Consider the following 23,083-nt stretch of genomic DNA (forward strand, 5'->3'; position numbering starts at 1 on the left):
GACTGGTGGTTTAAATGAAGTTCTTTACGTTAGTATATCATCTTGGCCTTTTCTGACTAGAATCATCTCCAGCAAAAAAAGAACAAAATTTGCCATTCATTATGTAACCATCATGCAATCACAAGAACTTTACCTGCATTTTGAGTACTTCCCCTCGTCCATTTTCTTTTAAATACTCCTCTCTGGACTTAAGTCAATACAAAACTTCTTTGAATGCTGAGGGATAAAACCAATATATAAATACAGTGGATGGACTCATGTGTGACATTAATCCATATTCTGGATTATTTTGACACAGGATATTCATTATAACCTGCAAACTTAATTTATATGGCTTCAGCTTATGGGTGAATCTAGCTAACTGTGTCTTAAGAGAATAAGCCATCTTTAGGTCTGTTGTCATGCCCCTGGTGGAGTCTGAGGAAGAGGAGGAACAGCCAACAGGGATTGCAAGTGTGGCTCCGGAGGTGGTGGAGGAGGCTGGCGAGGGGCAGAGGCTGGCTGAGCAGTCAGAGGAGGATCCAGGCCCATCCCCTCTCCATCCTAGGTCACGCAGGGAGGAGGATCAGGGAAAAGCGAGGTCTACTCAAGAGGAGATTACCATGATCCTCCTCGTGGCTTGCAGGTGGGAGCTATGTATATAAGTTTGCAACTGCGCAGTTAGAATTTGCTGAAGTCAATTAGTGTTCACCTTGAAAGAGGCTTATCTTTGCTGGCTGGACTTTTCTCGGCTATTTTCCTGGAGTTTATAATTAGTTATCTCAGCTTGCTTCAGAACTCTCATCAATGCGGTTTGTTTTGGTTTTCTGTTTGCCTCCTTATTTACTTTTGTGACTTTAAACTGTGCCTAATAAAACAGTGAAGTTAAGTTGAAGGCTTTACTGGACTTTAATAATATGTTTTGGGTTTGGGGTTATTTTGAGAGACTAAGGGTCATCACATCTGTATAGGAACCAAGTAATATAATACACCCTCCGCCCCTCACGACTTCCAAATATACAACCATTTCTTCAAAAGCACATGGTGAAATGGGGTGGGTGGGGAGAGACAGTCAGTCATTTAGAATTATTTTGTCCTGGTGCACTATATTGAAAATACTCAAACGAAACACAAATCCAGATTCCAAAGTTCTGTATTTTTCAAAATAAAGATCACACGTTGTTTAGAGACAATCTACACAAGAGTTACAAAAAATAGTTGCCCAGGCATAAGCATACACAGGTTTGTTAATTATACACATATGGTTACAAGTGTGCTGGCAAAAAGGTTCATTGGAAATATACACAAGGCTCTGTAAATGTACACCGTGTAGTGTTACAATTCTATATTCAAACAAGGAAAATTGACAGTATGTTACATTCACTTACAAGTAGACAAAATGCAAAATACAGTTTATCTTCTGTACAAAAAGGCAAAGTGATTTCACACTTTACAAGGTGAAAGAGGGACTCTGATTTAAAAGGAATAAGGGGTGTGTGTGGTATTTTTTACTGCCACAAAATAAGTAAAACATTGCTTTTCTTTTTCAAAGAGTGAAATAAACACTATTTTTTAACTGAATTGTTTGTAACATTTAGAAAGGATTGCTACTCTCTTGACTAGGTGACAAATAAAAAAAAAAAACCAAGCATTTTCTTTTAAACATTAACCAGGCTGTATAAAGAGAACATTTCCTTCCAAAGAAAAAAAATTTACTTCTGGTTGAAATTACAATTTACAATATACAACACTATATGCTACGACCATAAAAGGGGTGAATATACACTGAAATGCACAGGTTTTGCTAATTTATTTTCTTACCAAAAATGGGTTTATGTTGATTCAAACTTCTCCACATTTACATTACAGAGGTTTACAAATGTACAATTGTACAATCAAAAGTATGTTCCACTACTAGGGTACATTATAGATACAGATTAGACATCAAAACAAGAAAATACTACAAATTTTTATATATGCAAAGTCTACACCAAGTATACACTATATATTTATAGAAGCAAGACCAAAGTTGAATTGGATTCTTTTCTACATGCTAAATAATTAAAAAAAATTGCCTCTGTGTTAACAGAAGAACTGTAGTAGGCAGTAACTACACACCAACCAGCTATTTAAAAAAAAACTCTTGGTGTGTATGTTTTCCCCTCAAAATTGACTGCTAAGCTCAATTCTTTAGCACTTTGTACTATGAAAAAAGGAATTTTTAAAAGTCTGTGAAACTTAAAAACTTACCTTAAATTGAAGCGTTAGCAAACCGATTCTTTTTTTTTAAATTTATAAACAGCGTTAAATGCAGATCTGCACAATTTAACTAAAACTTCTCCTTGAGTGTGGACTAAAAGAGAATGAAACAGTTGTTTCCAAAAAGCTCTCCTGTAAGGTAGAGGAGTTAAAAACTTTTTTTTTTAATTTCATATTAGCCACTTTGAAAGTTTCCATATTTGAAATAGTTACATCAGTGAACAAAAATGGCTTTCCATGTACATTTGTTGCCTATGTACAAGAATTCTATACACCACTGAAACAGCAGGGCAATTTAAAAAAATAATTAGTACATGTTATGCAGGATAAAATCAAAGAAATTTACAAAGGGGTTTTTTTTTGCCTCCCCTCCCAGCTTTTTTCTGTTTAAATTTGTTGACTAGTTTTATTTTGTCGATCTCATAATATCTATATGTTGAGCAACCATGAATATTTTTCAAAGTATATATTAGAGCTTGACAGGTTGCTGGTTGTGAATTCCAGGTACTATGGTCGCAAATTCTCTTCCGCCGTTCCGTGCTTCAGATGATGCCATTTGGTGGTCCACAAATAGGCCCAAGGTCAACCCCGTTCTTCATGTAATACTTCTCCAGCTTGGCCAAGATGTGTTTCCCGTACGTGTATTTGCGCAGAGTGGCAATGTGAGGTCGGATCTAGGGGATGAGGGTAGAGGAATTTAAGCACAAGTGGTTCACAAGTACATTCACACAAGTACACTATGATTTCTGAATTAGAGGATGATGAAACTTCAGATCTGGGAATCATCCTGGATTACACAAATGGTCCTGAAATAAATAGTCTGACAGGAGGTAAGTCAAGCTGCCACAGAGTGGATTTAATAGCAATAGCACTTAGACTTATATACTGCTTCACAGCTCTCTCTAAGCAATTTACAGACTTAGCCTATGGCCCCCAGCAATCTGGGTCCTCGTTTTACCCACCTCAGAAGGATAGACAGCTGAGTCAACCTTGAGTCTGGTGAGATTCGAACTGCCAAATTGCAAGGCAGCCAGCAGACAGCAGAAGTAGCCTGCAGTACTACACTCTAACCACCGCACCACTGTGGCTAATGCAAACTTTGAACTAGGCAATGAATAGCAACAGCCATTTCTGCCTTCACACATTGTTGTAAGGATGAATTCAGAGACCCATGAAACTAAGTCAGTTTTTATATTAAAAAGAAAGGAAGAAAAGGAAAGAAACTCAGTCAAATCAGAGGTGATTAACCTTAGAAACTTGGTTGAACTGGCAGATGCAAAACAAAGGTGCCAAGTTCTGACTAGCCAGTATTAGGGAGACATATCTGCATGCAATGATTCGTACTTCCTCTGAAATTTTCCTGTGTTTTTCCAATCCCTGTAAAGATTTGGGATCCTTCCGAATAAAGCATTGTAATGTAAGCGTGACACCCAATCCCTTGATAGTCATCATGGTTGTGCATTAAAATAGCAGTCCACAACCTTTCTGGCTTTCTTGGGGGGGATAGTTGCATGCAAGCAGCAGGTGCGCAGTTCACATAAATGGAGCCGTATGCGTGCGCGGACTCACCCGCTGTTTGCATGGCCCTGTTCCAAATGGGCCACAGCCCAGAGGTTGGGGACCCCTGCATTACAGGACATTCATTGGCATGAATCCTCTTCATGATTATTCAGTAATATAAACTGAAGAGCTGGGATGGCGCAGTGGTTAGAGTGCAATACTGCAGGCTACTTCTGCTGACTGCCGGCTGCCTGCAATTTGGCAATTCAAATCTCACCAGGCTCAAGGTTGACTCAGCCTTCCATCCTTCCCAGGTGAGTAAAATGAGGACCCAGATTGTTGGGGGCAAGAGGCTGACTCTGTAAACCACTTAGAGAGGGCTGGAAAGCACCGGAAAGCGGCATATAAGTCTAGGTGCTATTGCTATACTGCAAAACCAGCAAATATGATTCATTTAAACACAATTTGTATTTTCGTAGGGAAAGCGAATCCCGCCCCCTCCAAAAAAAAAACCCCATCATTCAAGATGCTACCCTATAACAAAAACACAGAGAGAGCTTTGGCACAGCTTGTTGTCCTGATAAGCAACTGGGAAGGGGGAGTGGCATCTTTCAGGTGCTTGGGTAGTACCTCCAAGAAATGGCTTTCCGTGGTTTTTGCACTGGCTGTATTCCAACAAAATAGAACGGGAAAATCCAGGCTGTTGACTCACCTTGTGCATCACAATTTTCCTTTGGGCTGGCTCTGCCACATCGATCATTTTCTGTACCACATAATTGGCATACTGATCTTTCATCATGGTGTATAAGGCACTGTGAGGGCCATCGTTCATAGTACACACCTCATCAATCAGCATGGCTCGTTCAGTGCGAGAGGCATGCGTGACGCATTTCTCCACAACATTGCTGTAGCGAGTCAGAAAGGCTACCGGTTATTTGCAGGCATCCCAACAGGCATCCATATCAATGGATTTTGCAAAGTATTTCACGCATCTCTAAATGTGGATACGCACATCCACAGAGGAAAGAGCCATAAAACATTTGAACAGTTTCCCCCTTGTTACATACAAATGCAGACTGGGAAATTGAAATAAATGGCCAGGACTGAGTTTTAGCCTGAGACAGAGAGACAGTATCCTCTATAAACAAGATTTAAAACATGTTCATTAACGTTGGCTCACTGATATCAAGAGCAACTAGAAGTAATGCACAGGGCTACTATCTACGTTCATCTGAAAAACAACTGCTCTACAATACAGCATATATCTCCCAACTTCTTCACCTACCCTTAAAGATACCCTGAACTGACAAATACAAAATAGCTGGTTGGGCTAGAATAAAGATTGTGGTTCTAAATACACACTGCAAACTGCTTCATATCAACAGCAAAATTGCTCTTATTAGATGTTCTTAGTTCCTGAAAGAGTAACAACTTCATCCTCCTCTTAGTATCTACATTACACACTGCTCTGAAGCTGCCCCCAGATGGAATTAGATAATACTTTGGTCCTGATTTGGAGAGGCGTGTTGGTGCAAACATTCTGGACTCCCATGGATTTGAATTATGTTCCATATGAGGCCAGTACTGGATAAAACTAAGCAACACAACACCTCTATTCTTTCACCATGATCTGTTCCATGACTGCATTCTTACACATTATGTAACTCTGCCCAATAGAGAGATCTGAAAATACATTTGTGGGACGGGAGCGAAACTAATAAATATTTTATCATTATGAGGAATTCTGAAGTTTCATCTTGAAGCTGTAGCTTTTCTTTCTGTACATGATAAACAGAATATTTTCCCACTTCAGTTTTCTTTCCTACAACATTATTTAGAAATAGACATAAAAGGAATTATGATGATACCTGGCAAATTTGTGCTGACTCAGTACAAGCACGTTGCCTCTAATTTCTGCCACAATCTTGCTTTTATCTTCAGGCCGCCCATGTTCAAGTACATGTTGGATAACATAGTTCCCATATTGATCCTGTTTGGATAAAAACAACAGAAGATTAAGTCTTAAAACCTTCTTTTATGTTTAAATATCCTTAAAACACAATTGTAATTATGCAGTACTATGTAATAAGCCGGGCTGTAATGAAATCAGCTAGTTACAATTTTCACTCCTGAAATGGAATACCAAAACTATTGCCTTCTCATCAAATTCTTTCTTCATCAAATGTGTACCCCACCTTTCATTCAGGAATTTAACACAAATGTAGGCAATGCTTGTGCCTATTTTTCCCCACAAAAGTGTGAGGTAGATTGGTAGGTTGAATATGATACCCAGTTGCTATGTTTCCTACTGCTAATCTAACACCTTTAACAGTATAAGTCAATGTTTCTTGGCCGTGGCTATTTGAAGCTGGCTGGACTACAATTCCCAAAATTCTACAGCCAGCCATGTTAGGCTGGCTGGGGAATTCTGGAAGTTGAAACCCACACATCTTAAAGTTGACACAGTTGAGGAACTCTGTTGTGCACTGGGTCCTTGTTTTGCTACCACAATTGGGACTGACAACTTAGTTAAGTGAAATCACAGCTATGCTCATGATCTTACTTCAGCATTCCTTTGCTTTACAGACCTGCTAAGGTTATACATGCAAGTATTGGTCATCAAGTTAACTTTTTCATCACGATTGTAACTGTGACTAGTCATTAAGCAAGGCAGTTGCTAAACAAGGACTACCCATATACCAGAAGTGGTATTCAGCAGGTTCTGACCAGTTCTGGAGAACTGGTAGCGGAAATTTTGAGTAGTTTGGAGAATCAGCAAATATCACCTCGGACTGGCCCCGCCCCCATCTATTCTCTGCCTCCCGAGTCCCAGCTGATCGGCTGACCTGCACAGGAGAACGGAGCTGGAAAGCAGGTTAGTGGGGTGGGGAGGGAATGGGATTTTGCAGTAACCTTTCCCTGCCACGCCAACCAAGCCAGGACCACAGAACCAGTAGTAAAAAAATGTGAATCCCACCACTGCCATATACCATGTATTTTCTGCCCTTCTCCAATCTGGTACCTTCTGGGTGGGGGGAGTTGAACTCTCAAGATTTGCCCACTCAGCATCGTCATTGCTGAGAATTTTGATGTCTCTGGAGAACATCCCAATACCGGGAGTCTGTGCAATTTCATTTATGATTTGACAGATTACCTGCACAAGCTGTTCTGTGTGTTGATGAAGCTCTTCCAGGATAGGGAGGGTCTGTTCAGGTAGACAGTGTTCAAGGATCCTCTGAATGACCCGGCAGCCGTATGGATGGGTTGACAAGGCAAACACCTGAGTTCAACAGACAGAGGTGAGGACAGGGTAAAAATCCTTATTCAGAACAGCCTAAATTTAAAACAAACAAACAAAACAACAGGCAATGTAGCATGTCAAATATTTTTTAATACTCGCTAGTTATCACTCACTGCCAGGCTCCAAAAACTGTGAAACTGAATTCTTTGTACATTTTAATACTTGATGTTAAAAGATCGATGGTGACATGGTGCAGTTGGAAGAAAAATGGTCATTTGAGCTTTCAAAACGTTGTGGTCTTGAACTACCTTGTTTTCCTGCAGTTCTGGAAAAGAGAAGGTAGCCTCGGCCTACTGCATGCTGGATTGTGCGAACACGGCAATGCTTTTAGCTTTCGGCACATGACTTCTTGGCTTTTCTCACAAAATCCTGCTGAAGGACTCAAATACTTGTGGGGTTTTTTTTACTGGATGGTTCTTTATAGAAAGAGATATATATCCCCATAGGATGCTTTGACTTTCAATCCCTTCTTAAAACTTAGCTCATTTTTATGATTTTTTTTTGCTTTTCAGCTCTTTAATTTCAGTCCAAGGACAAACAGCAGACCTGATCCACAATTTGCTCAGTGGCTTTGGGAAAATATTTGGAATTTAAACAATGCAAGGCAGGAATGTGGAGATTCACATCCATATCCACACCTCTATATGTACAGAGAATGTTTCCATCTTTCACTGCTCTCTGCTTCTCCCAACATTTTCCCAGTTATTCTATGAAACGATATACATATATTGGTGGAAAAACAATGGTAACAGTGTCCCCAGTCAGAAATTGGGGCGGGGGGTGGGGTGGGTGGCTTCTGGACAGTAGCAGACAAAGGGAAGAGATCAGGTTGCTAAGTGTAACTTTTCAAGGAAACAAAGCATTTAAATGATCTGGTATCTGATCATCATCCTGCCTTTTAACTAAAGACAGAGTCCCCCAAATTGACCCCTTCCGCCCTGTTATTTTACATCAAGTTTCCCCGCCTCCCAATGTCTGTGTACATTCTCCGTTAAATATGCACACAAACACCTTCTTACCTGCCCCTTAAATGCATCAATTATAAACTGCAGGGATTGTGGCTGCACACATTCAATGCATTTTTGCACAACGTGATTTCCATTCTGGTCTTTTACACATTTCAAGACGTGGCCATCCAGTTCTCGGACCATCTCGTTCTATGGAAGAAGGGACAGAGAAACAAAGAGAAAGCACCACCAGAACCACAGAGAGCGAGCCCTGTAAGAACCAGCCCTTAAAACCCAGCTAAGATGATGCTTCTTCCTAAACTCCCAAGCACTGATCAGGAAAGATTCTCATGGATCTTGGGCAAAATTAAGCTTCTCCCATCTCCTGTTTCGGATAACCAGGAACCAAATCACTTTTGCAAACAAATTAAAATCCAACACAGTTCTGGAAATGAGGTGATATTGCTCTGGTCACGCAAGTGTTTGGTTCATAAATATTTCAATTTCAAACCCAAAACGGGATGGTTTCAAACTCTTCTGGAATGGTCAGAATAGCATCCAAACCGTAATCTTGAGCTTGGAACAGAGTGCTTCAAATTCAGGATGTTTTTGAGTTCAAAACATTTTGCAGAGGCCTGTTATTTCACTTCCCCAAAAAACCACATCTGTGCTTGCTGATCACAAGAGTAGATTTTGCTGAACGGGTTGTGGGCATGTGGGCTATCTCAAAAGAGGAATGTCCCAACTGTAGCTCCTCCTAGGTAGCAATCACCACGCCCTCCTCACCCCAAAGAAAATAGCAAAGACTGCAAAAAAGACCTTTTATTGTTTTCTTCACTACCTTTCTGGCTAACATGATCTGGGGAAGCATACACCCTTGCCCACTAACACTGAATCTTGTGTTCCCCAAACGTCTTTCGCTAATTGTACATGTACACAAGCCACAGGATAGATACACCACAAACCACTAAAAGGAGAAGAAAAACAAACCACGATGACAACGCTTAAGGTGACTTAATTTAAAAGGAAAAAAAACACTGACATGTAACATCAAGAGATAAAATTAAAATGGAAACTTACAATTACCTGCTGGTCTGGGGGAATAAACTCAAGTGCTTTTTGTATAACTCGGCAGCCGTACATTTGCAAAGCCAGGGAGAGGACATGGCCACGGATGCGTTCTGCTAAAGCCAGCTTCTGTTCCAGGCTGCCAAACTAGAAGCAACGACAACAGTTACAAGACATATGTCAGAGTCTATCGAAGCACGTCAGAGCAGGCCTAAAACCTCACCTAATTTATAGTGTTTTTTAAATTAAAGGGCCGAAGTTTTTTGCAGGACGGCCAAATCACAGGAAGTTTCTGCCTTCTCACATGAGATTTCACAAGGTGACATCATGATGATTGCATGAGATTAGTGGTGGGAAGAAAACAGGTATGTTCTCCTAAAAGGTTTGCCAATTCCTGAATCATTCCGCTTAATTTGCAGTTAAGCCAAATGGAAACAATACCTTCTCTGGAAATAGCACCGTAAACAGGACTCACCTCAAAAAATTTCTGGATTACATAATTTCCAAACACATCAACCATCAGCTGATAAGCTGCCTGTAGGATTTCATTGAAGACAAGCTGTCTTTCAGCTGGGGTGGCACGTTCCAGTTTAAGCTGGATAAACCTGGAGAGGGTGCAATTAAACAAGAAATTTGTATGGATGATGCTGATGTATTTTTTTAAACTTGAAATTATGGAAGTAAAATAACTGTGCCTAGAATTTATTTGCCTGACATAAACAAACAAAAAGGATTGAGATTTTCTACTAGATTAACTTACCCACTACCCTCCAGCCAGCAATTCCCTATTGATTTTAATTCAAAATAAGCATAAATCCGATGATACCAATTGCTACCAGCATGCTGAAGCGTATAAACCCTTTTACACAAAAATAACCCTTCCTGTCTTCGCCTCAGGACAGCTCCCCGAACAAAAGCTTTTAGAAACAAGTGGTTCCTAGAGTCTGAGAGCTTTCCTCTACGGAAATGATACAGCTAAAATCTCTTGTTAAGATTTTAAAGTTGCTTTAAGAATCTGTTTTTTTGGCAATCTTTCTGACAGTTTTATGGAGTTTCTGTTGCCAGTCCATTATCCTGTCCTATTCCTTAAAGAAACCATTTCTAAACATTTCTAGGAACGAATGGTCTCAGCCACAGGCCAATCCTGAAGACCTTCAATGACCTCCCCCAGGTCTTCAAAATTCAAAGTATATTTTTAACGAGAAAAGAGGATGAAACATGCAATTGTATTAGCCACATTTTAGCCAGCTTGGGAGGTGGGGGTGTCCTTGGGTCAGTTTCTTAGGAAGAACTCAATGGCAAACCACTTCTGAAAAAATTGCCAAGAATAGTGTGGATTTGTTGATGGAGTTGCAAGGAATGAAGACTGACTCAAAGGGACCAAAACAAAAACCTCCTCAATATAAATAAGAATATACGCTAATCTGATGATCAGCGTTCCAAGTAATGCACCCATAGAAAGCAGAACTCCAAGACAGGTAGATTCCTTAAGGAACTATTTATTGGATATGTCACATTGGCACAACTGGTGTCTCTGTGGTTTTCACCTAATTAATAAGTGAAAGTTCCCCCTTCCCCCAAGTCATCAGTCACATTGTCCAATAGAAGTGCTGTCCGGTTGCTTGGTTACTCCACTCCTCCTCTCCCCAGCACCTGTTGGAATGTCCTTGGTTCCCACAGGAAAACTTCTTCTTTTAACTACAAAGCCTCAACTATCTATTTTCCACCTTCCTTATATGACCCTCTTCTGCCTCGTGGCAACCCTGAAACCTGAAAGATGGCCTCAGCCAGGTTCGCTTCAGGGTTCACACCCATTTTGCAGGGCTCCATCATGTCCCCGCAGAATGGCTACTCAAACACGATGCTTGGCCCGGGGGAAAAAAAACCCCAAAATTCCCACGCTCCTTTCTATAAAAGTTCTCCTCTGCTCGTTCTCCCCACTCGCCTTGATCCATGCTGATCCTGGGAAAATTCCATAATGTGACCGGCAATCTCTCTCAACTGCAGGTTCGGGTACCGGTTATTACGGAAGTCTTCGAGCAGCCGGCTGCGGCCGGAGGGCATGACGTCGGACATCCCGTAGCGCAAACGCGAGGATGGGAAGAGGGTGCTGCTGGGACTGAAGAGACTGGAAGCGCTGCTTGCACTCCGGTACTTGGCTTCCGCTCCAGGGGCAGCCGAGATGTAACGGCCACTTCCATTCGTGAGACCTCCTGCAAGGATTGTTGTTGGGTTTTTTTAATGTTAAAACAAAAGAGGTGGCTTACGCGGCTAATAAGGATGCCTCAAGCTGAAAACACATGGGAGTCATTTTCCCCAGGCTGTGACTGAAGCGGGACAGACTTTTAACTGGGAAAAGAAAATTGCACATGGGATCATTCAATGGTTGATTTTAGCCATAGAGGCAAGCTGTGGTTTCCATGTCCTTTGAACCTTCGCCCCTTTCTTTACCGGCACCACAGAGGTGATCAGTCAGTTTCTATCGTCATCTTTTAACGACCCCATAATCCCTTGCGGGGTGGAGTCTGGGCAACTAAATGGAGCTAGCAGAATGGCCGGATGCCCTTCCTGACGCCAATGCAGAGTTCTGTTCAGCAGATATATTCTCAGTGTGCCCAGAGAGAGAAATATCTGCCTCTACCTAGGATCGAACTCACAGCCTCCTGATTGTGAGGCGAGATCTCCACCTTTAGGCCGCAGCACCACTCCTAGTCAGTTTCTATATCCTGCTTTAAAGTCTCCAATGGATGAGGGCTAAAAGGAGACAGCCTTCTCTCCACAAGAAAGCACCACCAGAGAAAACCAAGCTTCTACCACACCTTTGCTGCCGTAAAAGGAGCTTTATACAAGTCATCTTAGCAGATGAGTAGTTTTTACTTTCTCAGAAAAAACATAATCAGGACCTATCACTTAGCAACAGCATAACTTTGCTGCTGCTTTTTTAAAAAGCTGCTAGAGATTTCAAGCTTACTCGTATGCAAACACAGAAAGTCTGCTTCAACTGCCCCTGGTGCTACTTCTTTATTGGAAGTTATCTTACGTATTATCCTATTCTTCTCCACGTTTCTATTTGCTAGCATATGCCCTTGGAAAAGCATTCCGTGCAAATTCCCTAGAAGACGTGTCTTGATCAATACGCCTGGGTGTGAAATTATGTTACCTACAACCTACAGGTGTTGCAACCCTATCAAGAGCCAAACGTGGAACAATCATGGATCCAGCACGCTTTTGGATATTCAGCCATCCCGTTTCCTAGGGATGCCATCCCATCATCTTTCAGACCAAGGAAAAGGCTGGGATCCAAAGCCAGTGGAGGAAAAAGCTCCTGGCTAACAAGACTAAAAGGAGAACAGTTTAATGAACTCGCATTCACAAAAGGAATATTTCCTAATATTGGGATTCTGCTGATATTTCTGGTTGAGACAAACAAAAAGCAGCTTTATAAGGATTACAGATCATTTATAAGACAGAACTCTTCTGAATTTCTTTAACTGGGCAAAGAAGGGGTCCAATCTTGCTAGGCCCACGGAACAGTTTTGCAAGGGGGGTGTTTCAAGAAGGAAGGATCCTAACCAGTTCAGATTCAGGACTTTTGAAGCCCTGCCACATCTGCAGGGATATCTAACCAAGCAATATAAATAATTTAGCATGTAACAGTAGATGAATTGGCTGTCCCATGCTGTCACTCAAACCATCTGGAGGACAGCAAGTTTCCTGCAAGCAGTGGGTCAGATGGGAGACAATGGAGCAGCCTTAGCTTCAACCAAGATGCAGATTTAACCTGTGAAAAGACAGCAGCATCCTTACCAAGGTTTAAGCTTGAAGAGGAGCCATGAGAAGACAAAGATGGTGGAGGAGTCTGAGAATGGCCGGGTCCCTGACTAGGCAAAGGCATGCCTACCGGACCCGGTGAAGAGGAAAATCCAAGGCCATTATAAAAGCTATGTCCTATAGGAGTCAAATTGCTGGATGTCCTTTTGTAGAGATCGGTGCTGCCTGTGAGGGAATCTCTGCGAGAACCGCTGCCTGTGTTGGAGTTGGCAACTGAAAGAGTAAAAGAAAGGCAGTGAGGAGCGAAATGCTTCATCATTAAGGAAAGGAGGAATACCTCTGGGTCTAATTATCAAAGCAAACCTGAATGATGGAAATCATCTCTACAAGAATTAGAGATGAAATCATCTCTACAAGAATTCTTTCACATTAAAAGAAACAGGCATGACAGGAAGGTGTCCAAACTTCAAACAGCATTCTCCACATTAAATAATAGTTTTTTTAATCTGAAAAACTCTGAAATCAAAATCTTGTTAGAATGCCAGCATCCTGTTTTACACATTGTTTTAATTTTCTCACCTGAGATTTACAGAATTGAGGGGTCAAATTACTGAAAGGGATATGGCATTTCTCTGAGATTTTTAATTTTCCCTGAGAAATACTTTCTCAGCAATTTAGCAAAGAATTGAGTGAGATACGGTACTGAGATTCAGAGCACGGAACAAATTTTATTGGGAAACCTTGGGTTAGTCACAATTTTAATGTAATACTTTCAAGGTGTTTAAATAGAATAGGGAAGACCACAAAAAAGGAGAATGCAAACAAACATAGCAATAAATATTCCTTCATACATAGATATCAATAAATTGAAATATGGGCTGTGTTAACACAACGCACTAAGTTATATTTATTTGTCATATATAACCACCAACAACCTCCCTCACAGAGAGATTTTTGTGATTTGTTTGATAGGGCTGTGAACCCAATTCTTGAGATACCCTGAGAAAACTGTGCCTTTAGTACAATGCGTAAGCCAGGATCCTGTCCCAAAGCAGCGGCCTCCAATCTTTCGGGCACCAGGAACCAGTTCCGTGGAGAGAAGTTTTTCCCACAGACTGGAGGGGGCATAGTTTTGCATGCTGCCTGCATCCCACGGATGGAGCTTCGTTTGTGCGGTCCAGTTTCTGCCATGCTGCGGCCTGGTATCAGTCCCTGGATCGGGGGTTGGGGGACCCTTGTCCCATGAGAAAAGGGGCGTCAAACTTGATTTCACTGAAGACCACATTAGGGTTGTGTTTGATCGTGGGGGGAGGGGGGGTTGGTTGAGGGGCATGGCCAGGGTGGGCGTGACCAGCTCGACCTCACTTGTCGAGGCTCCATTTTCGGCAGCAATGGCCTCCTGCAGCCCTCTACCAGCAAAAACAGAGCATGCAACCTCCCCAGGCCTCCATTTTCACTGGCAGAGGGTTGCAGGAGGCCATCGCAGCCAACAATGGAGCCTGGGTGCGCCTTGCACAGCCTCCCTGAGCTCTGTTTTCACTGGCAGAGGCACCATGAGCTGGTCCTTCAATGTTTCCAGGGCAGCCCCATGGGACAGATCTAAGCACCCTGCGGGCACAGGATCCTGCCCCTGGGCCTAGAGTTTGACACCCCTGCATTAGAATAATAAGAGTTGGAAAGGACCTTGGAGGTCTTCTAGTCCAATCCTCTGCTTAGGCAGGAAACCCTACACCATTTCAGACAAATGGTTATCCAATCTCTTCTTTCAAACTTCCACCGTTGGAGCCTTTACAACTTCTGGAGGCAAGTTGTTCCACTGATTAATTGTCCTGTCTAACTAACATGCCCTAAAGCAGGGGTGTCGGTTTCACTGAGGGCCACATCAGGGTTGTGTTTGACCTTGGGAGGGCAGGGTGGGCATGGCCAGCTCGACATCACTCGTGTCAGGGGTGCCTGTGCCGGCCCGAGCACTCTGCCAGAAAAAAACGGGCTCCCAAGCTCCGTTTTCAGCTGTGCCGGCCTCCTGCAACCCTCTGCCAGCGAAAACAGAGCTCAGGAGGGCTGCACACCCCGTTTTCTCTGGCAGAGGCACCACAGGCCGTCCATCGCTATTTCCAGGGCAGCGCCGTGGGCCAGATCTAAGCACCCAGGGGGGCTGGGTTCGGGCCCCGGGCCTTGAGTTTGACACCTCTGCCCTAAAGGATCTTTCCTGGATCTACTCAGAACAGGGAGCCTTATTCAGAACTGACCTACATCAAGGTTCTTATTCCCTCCTGCTGCATCAAGACATCAATGCCCATTGTTTCGTCACTTCGGGAGAGCTGCTGCTCCTACCTGCTGTTCCGAAGCCTCCCAGCGCAGACCCCAGGGTAGCACCAAGGGAACTGCTGCTCCCAAAGCCGAGGGAAGTGTTGGCAGGTTGGGCAGAGCCCTGAGAAAAAAGCGAGCTGCTCTGAGAATTGCTAGTTAGGGAATTGTTGCCGTAAAAGGAGCTGGAGGCCAAGTTGCTGGTGGGCTGTTGTTGCGGCTGCGGCTGTTGAGTCCCGAGAGGTCGAAATGGTCCACTGGTCGTTCCTGCGAGGCCACCGGCAGCTCCGTTTGCTGAAGCTGCTGCAGCTGCAACCGCTATCGCAGAGAAAGAAGGGGGAGGAATAACAAGTCAAAGAATGGGAAACCTCACACAGCCTGAATCAATACAGCATTTATTTTACAGAATGCTATCTATCCAAATTCATTTTCAGGAAAGGCTATCAATATTTTTTATGTATCACTTCGGAGCAGTAATCTCTAAACTGTTGGTTGAACAGGATTAGTGTATCGCCCTGGCAAATCAAATTAAACCATGGCAAATTGCCACGAGAGCAGAACAGCTTTCCACCTAACAGTCCCTGCCCGCCTCTCTTTTCTTTTGACTTTGCAAACAGGAAAGTACTTTTGCTGCTGGGGCACTTTAGAACTTACTTACATGTAAACCAGGAATTGTACTTTAAAACAAACTCTTTTAGCTTTCTAAAACAAACCATGAAAACCACTCCCTCCTTAGTATCTTAGCATTACGTGCAAATCTAGCCACTATTGCTTATTTAACACTCAAAAAAAAAATTTCAATTAAAAAATCCTAATTAAGTAGGTGCAAATACAGCCAATTGAAGCTTGGAAGACGGCACATTCAACACTTAAACTAGGATTCCTGCTTTATGTGTTACAACTTAGGTTCACGTGCATTGAAACTAAAAACTAGTTTCGTGTCCATGAGAGAATTAGCAGGGAAGGAGGGCTAGGCCCAGTTCGCTACATGGGGACAGTACCTTCTTGCTCACCCAGGCAGGATGTCTTTTCCATGTTGAAAAATATATTTCATATTTTCTCTGGATGTGAAGTTATATACAACCATCGATGTTCCCTTTGGATTTTGATACCCACTGTATCTACCATGTTTCTCTGAAAATAAGACCCAGTCTTGTTTTTCCCCTCCAAGAGGCATTAGGTCTTATTTTCGGGGGATGTCTTCCACCGTCTCACCTCGCGGTGGCAGCATCAACAGCCCCACCCAGAAGCCCATGTGGCTTCAGGAAAGGCCGTGAATTGGAGGCCAGGAGGCACAATGCACATCAATCCGGAGGTCATTTCTCGGCTGCAGAGGCCTTTCCTGAAGGACTCTTGATGGTGAAACGGACTCTAGGGGCAATGCGCGCAAGCGGCAGAAGAAGTAGGATGGCAAGGTGAGGCAGGTGTCAGGGCATGGGAGGCCTGGCTGCAACTGTCCTAAGGTAAGTAGGGCAGCTCCATCCCCCCTATCCCCACCCTAACTTGATTTTTACCCATGCACCTTGCTCTACACCTTGTGCAACCAGGTGCTACGGAGTGGGTGAGTGAGTCTTAACTAGGGCTTATTTGGGGGTGTATGGCTTTTATGCACATGTAAAAATCAAGCTAGGTCTTATTTTGGGGATAGGTCTTATTTTCAGGTAAACACGGTAACAGTTTCATAAAGCTGCTAAGATCACTATGCATCCAATCCCTGTGCTACCACAGAGAGTATCTAAACAAGACTTGCCTGCTTGTGCAGCTGAGGAGCTGATGATAACAGGAGCAGGAGCTACTAGTCGTACAGGAGCTCCAAGGCCATTTCTTGCCCCTGTATTCACCACAAGAGCACCTGTTTGGTCATAATAGGCAGCGGGAGCCAGGACTGGATAACCTAGGAAGACAGACGAGGCTGTTACAAGGAGTCGTCTTTACAACACTGGTTCTTTTTTTTGGTTGCCCCCACTCTGAGCCCCTCTGCTCTTCTGAAAATCCTAAGCTCCTACCTGGCATTCCTGCTGCCAGCCCCTGCCCGAAAGCAAGAGCTGAATTCACTGCTGCTGCAGCCACCAAAGGATCCGTCTGCTGGCCCTGTTGGTTCTGATTTGGGGTCAAAGGGCGCTGGCTGGCTCCCCCCCGGAGTACCTTGGAGAAAAGCAAAGAGGTAGTAGGTATCAGCACCATCAAGAGCGGAAAACAACATGCTGCAATTAACACAGAACATTCCTTTTTATTTGTTATCTTTGGGAACCACCCATCTCCCCTAAAGCACCTTCGCTGAATGTCATATATGCAAAATCAAAAATGGACAGTTGCTTTTTTTCCTGTAGAACAGGAAATGTAAAGGTTGGGCTACAGGAAAATTTATTGGTCAGTCAAAATTTGCACATTCTTTTATAAAAACATCAATTTCCTCAACTGCTCTTCACCATTCCTGCTAGATTCCAATGATGGTTCTGCCATATCTTTGTTCTGGTCTATTGACTCACAACCTTCTAAGAATGTCTCGCTAGAAATATAGGTTAGGCTTAAGGCTACAATTCTGCTTTAAAGCATGCCACTTCTCAGGGCTGTTTTTCTAAAATGATTTTAAAAAAAAAAACAGACAAACAGGAGGGGTGGAGAACATGCTGGGCTGCAAGGGAAATGTTGCTAAGGGACCCTGTCAGGGTTGGTTTTCAAGAGCAACACCTGTTGTCTGAAATGGCCTTCTAGTAAAAATCAAGATTTTCCCCCTTGCTGATTTCGTTCAAAAAAAATAAATAAATAAACATGGAGTTTCCTTTATGGAGCGTTTGTAGCCTGAAATGACACCATTGATAGGTACTCAAGGATTTTCGTGGCTGAGTATAATTAACTGAACTTAATACTCCTCATCTTTATCCATAATTAGTCTTAATGGATTGCTGCAAGAAATACAAAGAATACATATAAATTCATGGCTACCACAATGAGATTCTGTCCTGTTTTATTTCAGTTCTAAATAGTGAGCCATTATGACAACAATGACAACAATTGATAACTGTTTTGTATATATGGGAACTTATAAAAATACATACTTAAGTAAATTATCTGGAGAAAAACCGTCAATATATCCATGTGCATTGGGCAGAAAAGAGATGATAAGCTCTTAATGTAACAGCAACGTGCTGTTTAAGAAGGTCCAGCTCAGCTTATCTGAGTCCATTACAAGATTCTCATTACAGAACAATGTTCTCAGTGAGGGCAAGAGTATCATCACTGCTGGACCTTTTGAGTTCGAGGACTTGGAAAAATAAATTAAACTGTGTTTCCTTGTCCTCGCGTGGTAGAAACCACACTAACAAATGATTATTCTGTTGCAATCAAATATATTATTCTATTCTGCCAATCGCCGTGCCAAAAATCTAGACAGATAATCTATTTTGAGGATAGATATGCATATATTTTATCTGATTGATAGAGCATACTAAACCATCAATCATGATTAACAAACCCAACCGGGGAGTTCATACAATACACTACATCACAACCACATTATGGCTTAATGTGATCCTGGAACCCAATTAAGAACTGCCTGTAAACGAGAACTTTTGCACATATTTGTGGCCCTATTTCCATTGTTCTCTGCCTCTCCTCCTCTTGTGTACACACCAATGAGATTCTTTCTCATAATCGAAGACCAACACACAAATCCCACTGATCATTTTCGGACTTGGAACTACTTATTGAACAGTTTGCTAGCACTGCGGATTTGTCTCCAATAAGGAGACTGCTCAGTGGGAAACCTACCAAGGGAGTCTCGCGTCGTCACCATCCAGATCGCACCTACCTACTACAAGGGGGAATGTGCTGTTTTTGAAGTAATTCCTCTTACCTGCTGTTGCCCTTGCTGGGTCTGCTGAGAGGTTTGTTGATTGGAGGAGTTTGTGGCAGCAGCGGCAGCAGCTTGTTGCTGGAAAAGACTGGCGGGATAAACTCCCCAGGGAGCGACTCCGTAATATTGATGGGGGACAACGGCAGGCCCTAAAACATTGACAAAGGACTGGCTTTATCTTTTACGAAGTAGCACCACAGGGATTTGTAGCTCAAATCAGTCTGCCCTTAACTGAACAAGACAAACAAAGAGCTAGGTAGCTTAAGTGGAACCCCATCTGGCCCAAGAGGAGAAGGGATGAAGACGGTATCCCTGCCACATGCCCAATTTTTAAAAAATTTTTAGAAAAACACTTTAGAACAGTTTTAGGCAAAAATAATCCTCAACTTACAACAGTTCATTCAGTGACCATTCAAAGTTACAACGGCATTGAAAAAAAGTGACTTATGACCTCTTTTCACACTTTTGACCATATTCCTGGGTTACGTGATTAAAAAAAATTCAGACACTCGACAATGGACTCATATTTTATGCTGGTTGCAGTGTGTCCTGGGCTTGCGTGATCATCTCTTGTGACCTTCTGGAAAGCAAAGCCAATGGGGAAGCCAGATTCGGTGAACAACTTTGTCACTAACAACTGCAGCGATTCCACTCAACTGTGGCAAGGAAGGCCGTAGAATGGGACAAAAACCACTTAACAAATGTCTCCCTTAGCAACAGAAATGTTGGGCTCAATCGTGGAGTACCTGTAATTGTACCATATCACCCAGAACAAGTACTTGCTTACTGGCAGATATATTTCACCTGAGACGCTTATACTTTCAGCCCAGAGATACGGTGCTCTAACTGCTTAAGGGTCTGGACAAGCTAAACAACATATTTGGATCAGTTCGGTTTCCCTATCTTCTACAACATGATGCTCTGAAATCCAATGCAGGGGAAGTCTACCTGAAATTCTCAAGTCATCCAGGTCATGGTTGTCCCAAAGGTGCTTTTTCAAGAGGCAACTGGACTTTCTGGATTTTTTTTTTCTCTGAGAGCTGAAGAAGCTTCTTGGATGAGAAACAAAACGTCTTCGCAGTAAAACCAGAAAGTCCAGTTGCCTCTTGAAAAAAAAGCACCTCTGGGACAATGCAAGGGAAGGCAGCAAACTGGGAAGGGTACTGTGATTCAAGATACACAGCTGGTTCTGTGAGGCATTAGGAAGACGGTCCCTTGGAGCCTCGAGTATTTAGGGGTGGGCGTAGGCGTGGGTAGCGTGGGGAGGGGGCTTCTGTCCCAGAGCAGAGAGCATTTTGAAGCAACTCACCTAAAGTTGCGGCAGCCGCAAGTCCTGCTGCGTAGGGATCCGTGCCTGGCGGAGCAGCGCTGATGATGTAAGGGTTGGGCACAAAGGCAGCAGGGGCTAAACCTGCTGAAAACATACCTGTCAGTGAAAACAAACCCCACTGAACAATTTCCGCAGGGTGTGCGTGTGTGTGTGTGCATGCATGTGTGCAAGCAATCTATCTCTGATCGTTCAGGGCATTAAGACAAGAGTTTTAAAATCTACAGAGATCTTCTGTTAAGAAATCTACGCCTTTTGAATTAGAATAAAAAGAGAGCTTAAACTATAAAATGGGGGGGGGGGGATTTTTCCCATTGTTTAAATAATTACATAAGGCATTTTACATACGTCTGATTTTTGGAACAGCTCTATAAACCCTCCCCCCACCATAATAAGGCATACATTCTTCCGTTTGTCTTCAGTCTTATTTAAATGATTGGCAGTTCTTGGGCAAACATTATGTGGGGTTATTTCAGGAGAAATATGAGGCAGGAGAATGCGTTTCTCAGTTAAATCTCTTAAATAGCTTAATTCATGTCTGGCTCAGAGGCAACGAGTCCTTCCAATAAAAGTTCTCATTATAGACTCACAGTCTCAGTGAGGGCAAGAGCATCATCACTGCCAGACACAATGAAGGTAAGGATATAAAAATCCTATAAAAAAATCACATAATCGTTTCTGCTTTATCCTCACAGTTTTTTTTGGGGGGGGGGGGGGGGGGAGCAAATGAACACCATCTTCAGAGTTACTTGACAAAGTGATGAATGGAACAGAGAAAGGGATCAGATTTTTATCCATCCATGACTAGGAAGGCTTACCTATGTGAGGCTGATGGGCAGCTGCTAACGCGTATTGCTGTTGCTGGGCTGCTGTCAGTTGCTGGACAGCAAGTGCATTCGGTCTTTGGAACAGCTGAGAAACAAACATTTTTTTTAAAAAGAGACGTTAATTTTACAATTTTACTCTGATGCTCTTAATGCCAAGGAGCTCATTTAACCTAGTCTGTTTCTGCCCATAGTGCTATCCCTCTGACAAATAAATAAAGGTAGTCTTTGTATAGCGATTGCCTTGCACAGCAACTATTCACAGGGATGAAAGCATAACTCTGCCAACGATCCTCACATTTATAACTTTTGCAGGCTTGTAAAGCAAAGCTGAACATAATAAGCACAGCTGCAATTCTGCTTAGTGACAGCTCCTAGGCCACTGGTCCCAAACATGGTTACTAAATGAGACCTTTTATAATAGGGGGGAAATAACCTGGGACCCTGCAGATTCTATTAAATGGCAATTCTTCCGATGCCTAAAACTTGTCATTCTGTTGAAGGTTAATGGAAGCTTCCATGTTGCTCCCTTTTGTTTAACTTCCTTTCTAGCCATCTTTCTCTTTTTTCCAATCTCAGACTAACTACTATGTGGGTCCCCAAGTGATAACTCAGTTCGCTGTTATCATACATTAGGATGCATTTATTTATCGAAATTTCTCTAAAGATACTTCCATTTATTGCCACAATAATGCATAGGGCCAGAAAAGGCTCACTGTAACGATAGAATGACACAATCAGCTGTAGAGAAAGCTTTATAATAACTCACTAGGTTTATGTTTTTTGGCTGTAACAACTGTGTTGACACCCATTTCCTAAATGAATGCTTATAACCTATACATCCTGTGTGTGAGAGAGAGAGTGAGAGAGGGGGGAGGGAGAGAGGACAGAATATTTAATATCTCATCTTTATATCAGCAGCAGCAGACAGGCGTGAAATGCAGGTATCCAGAGTAGAAGAAAAGGGTTAGGGAAACCCAACTGTTTAATCCACATGGACGTGAATACACAGAGCTATTTCCGCTAAATGGGGGTGGTGTGTGACTGTGCAAATCCACTGAAGTCAGGTGGGGAGGCTGGAAAAGGGCATCGATAAATGCAACAGTGCCTACCTGTTGTTGCGAGTTGTAATCAAACAAGCCCACCGTTGCCGCAGCAGAATCCACAGGTACTTGGGTGCCAGAGTAATCAAACTGAAGTGGCTCCATGCCAACATGCTCCATGGGATCCAGAGGAACGCTCTGGGACTCCATGTTAGAGAAATCCTCCACAGGCTTGGCACCATTAGTACTAGCTAACTGGGCTAAGCTTTCTGATCCATTCTGGTTTGGCCCTAAAAGATCCACATCGTTGGCAGAGTTCTGGCAGTTTCCTGGTGTCCTGCTGAAAAAGAAAGGGGGAGGGGTGCTTTAGTTTGGTCCTACATGTTTCCTATACACTTTGTTAGAGCTCCATAGGAACATGAATACTTATGTGTTATAACACAGTCTCCTTAAAGCTGTGTTATCCTCTGCAATGGCTTCTCTTCTTTCGTATTATAAATAAATGTCTTTAACCCAGATGTGATACCATATTGGAATTCTCTCCCAGGACAATTTTATTAGTAACAATAAAACCTGAAAGCAACACAATAAGATCTTGCAAAATTGTCTTGCTCGATTAACGATCCGATGCAACCTGCTGCTGTGTGATCTCCCAAGAGAACAAAGGAAAGAACAGCCTAAGAACTACAATTCCCAGGATTCTCAATCAACAATCCTAGCTTACAAGGGAAAAAAAAACCTACCTGCCCCTTCCACTATATACCAACGTTATAGTCCAATCCTGGTAATTTGGTTAAAGGTGAAGGCTTCCTGTGTCCACTTATTTCTGACTCTAGGGGGCGGTGCTCATTTCTGTTTCTTAGCCAAGGAAACCAGCACTGTTTTTATGTATGGTATTTCA

At 42.7% G+C, this 23,083-nt stretch overlaps 1 protein-coding gene and 2 non-coding genes across 31 annotated transcripts in view; all 3 read right to left on the reverse strand.

Annotated features, from left to right (window-relative positions):
• Positions 1 to 1,114: 1,114 nt before the first annotated feature.
• PUM1 (pumilio RNA binding family member 1) overlaps positions 1,115 to 23,083 on the reverse strand; it is a 50,691-nt gene continuing 28,722 nt past the window's right edge. For 6 of the 29 annotated variants that reach the window (XM_026702450.2, XM_026702448.2, XM_087939821.1 and 3 more), the window contains 16 exons: positions 22,252 to 22,522; positions 21,134 to 21,227; positions 20,298 to 20,414; positions 18,989 to 19,137; positions 17,139 to 17,277; positions 16,883 to 17,026; positions 15,160 to 15,450; positions 12,862 to 13,098; positions 11,000 to 11,267; positions 9,530 to 9,659; positions 9,067 to 9,201; positions 8,059 to 8,196; positions 6,893 to 7,018; positions 5,607 to 5,728; positions 4,451 to 4,643; positions 1,115 to 2,912 (listed from right to left, as the gene is read on the reverse strand). In XM_026702450.2, coding sequence (XP_026558235.1) covers positions 2,781 to 2,912; positions 4,451 to 4,643; positions 5,607 to 5,728; positions 6,893 to 7,018; positions 8,059 to 8,196; positions 9,067 to 9,201; positions 9,530 to 9,659; positions 11,000 to 11,267; positions 12,862 to 13,098; positions 15,160 to 15,450; positions 16,883 to 17,026; positions 17,139 to 17,277; positions 18,989 to 19,137; positions 20,298 to 20,414; positions 21,134 to 21,227; positions 22,252 to 22,522 — 2,686 coding nt within the window. In that variant the 3' untranslated portion in view covers positions 1,115 to 2,780. The remainder of the gene's footprint in view (positions 2,913 to 4,450; positions 4,644 to 5,606; positions 5,729 to 6,892; positions 7,019 to 8,058; positions 8,197 to 9,066; positions 9,202 to 9,529; positions 9,660 to 10,999; positions 11,268 to 12,861; positions 13,099 to 15,159; positions 15,451 to 16,882; positions 17,027 to 17,138; positions 17,278 to 18,988; positions 19,138 to 20,297; positions 20,415 to 21,133; positions 21,228 to 22,251; positions 22,523 to 23,083) is intronic. The other 23 variants (XM_026702454.2, XM_087939839.1, XM_087939834.1 and 20 more) reach the window with 10 other exon arrangements.
• Positions 18,295 to 18,380, reverse strand: LOC113437747 (small nucleolar RNA SNORD103/SNORD85). The gene has a single exon (XR_003374289.1). It is a non-coding gene; the product is annotated as a small nucleolar RNA SNORD103/SNORD85 (small nucleolar RNA).
• Positions 20,853 to 20,941, reverse strand: LOC113437736 (small nucleolar RNA SNORD103/SNORD85). Its single transcript, XR_003374278.1, has one exon. It is a non-coding gene; the product is annotated as a small nucleolar RNA SNORD103/SNORD85 (small nucleolar RNA).

This window comes from Pseudonaja textilis, chromosome 10 (genome assembly GCF_049901715.1).
Source record: "Pseudonaja textilis isolate UNSWEBS1 chromosome 10, rPseTex1.2, whole genome shotgun sequence".
Lineage (NCBI taxonomy): Eukaryota > Metazoa > Chordata > Lepidosauria > Squamata > Elapidae > Pseudonaja > Pseudonaja textilis.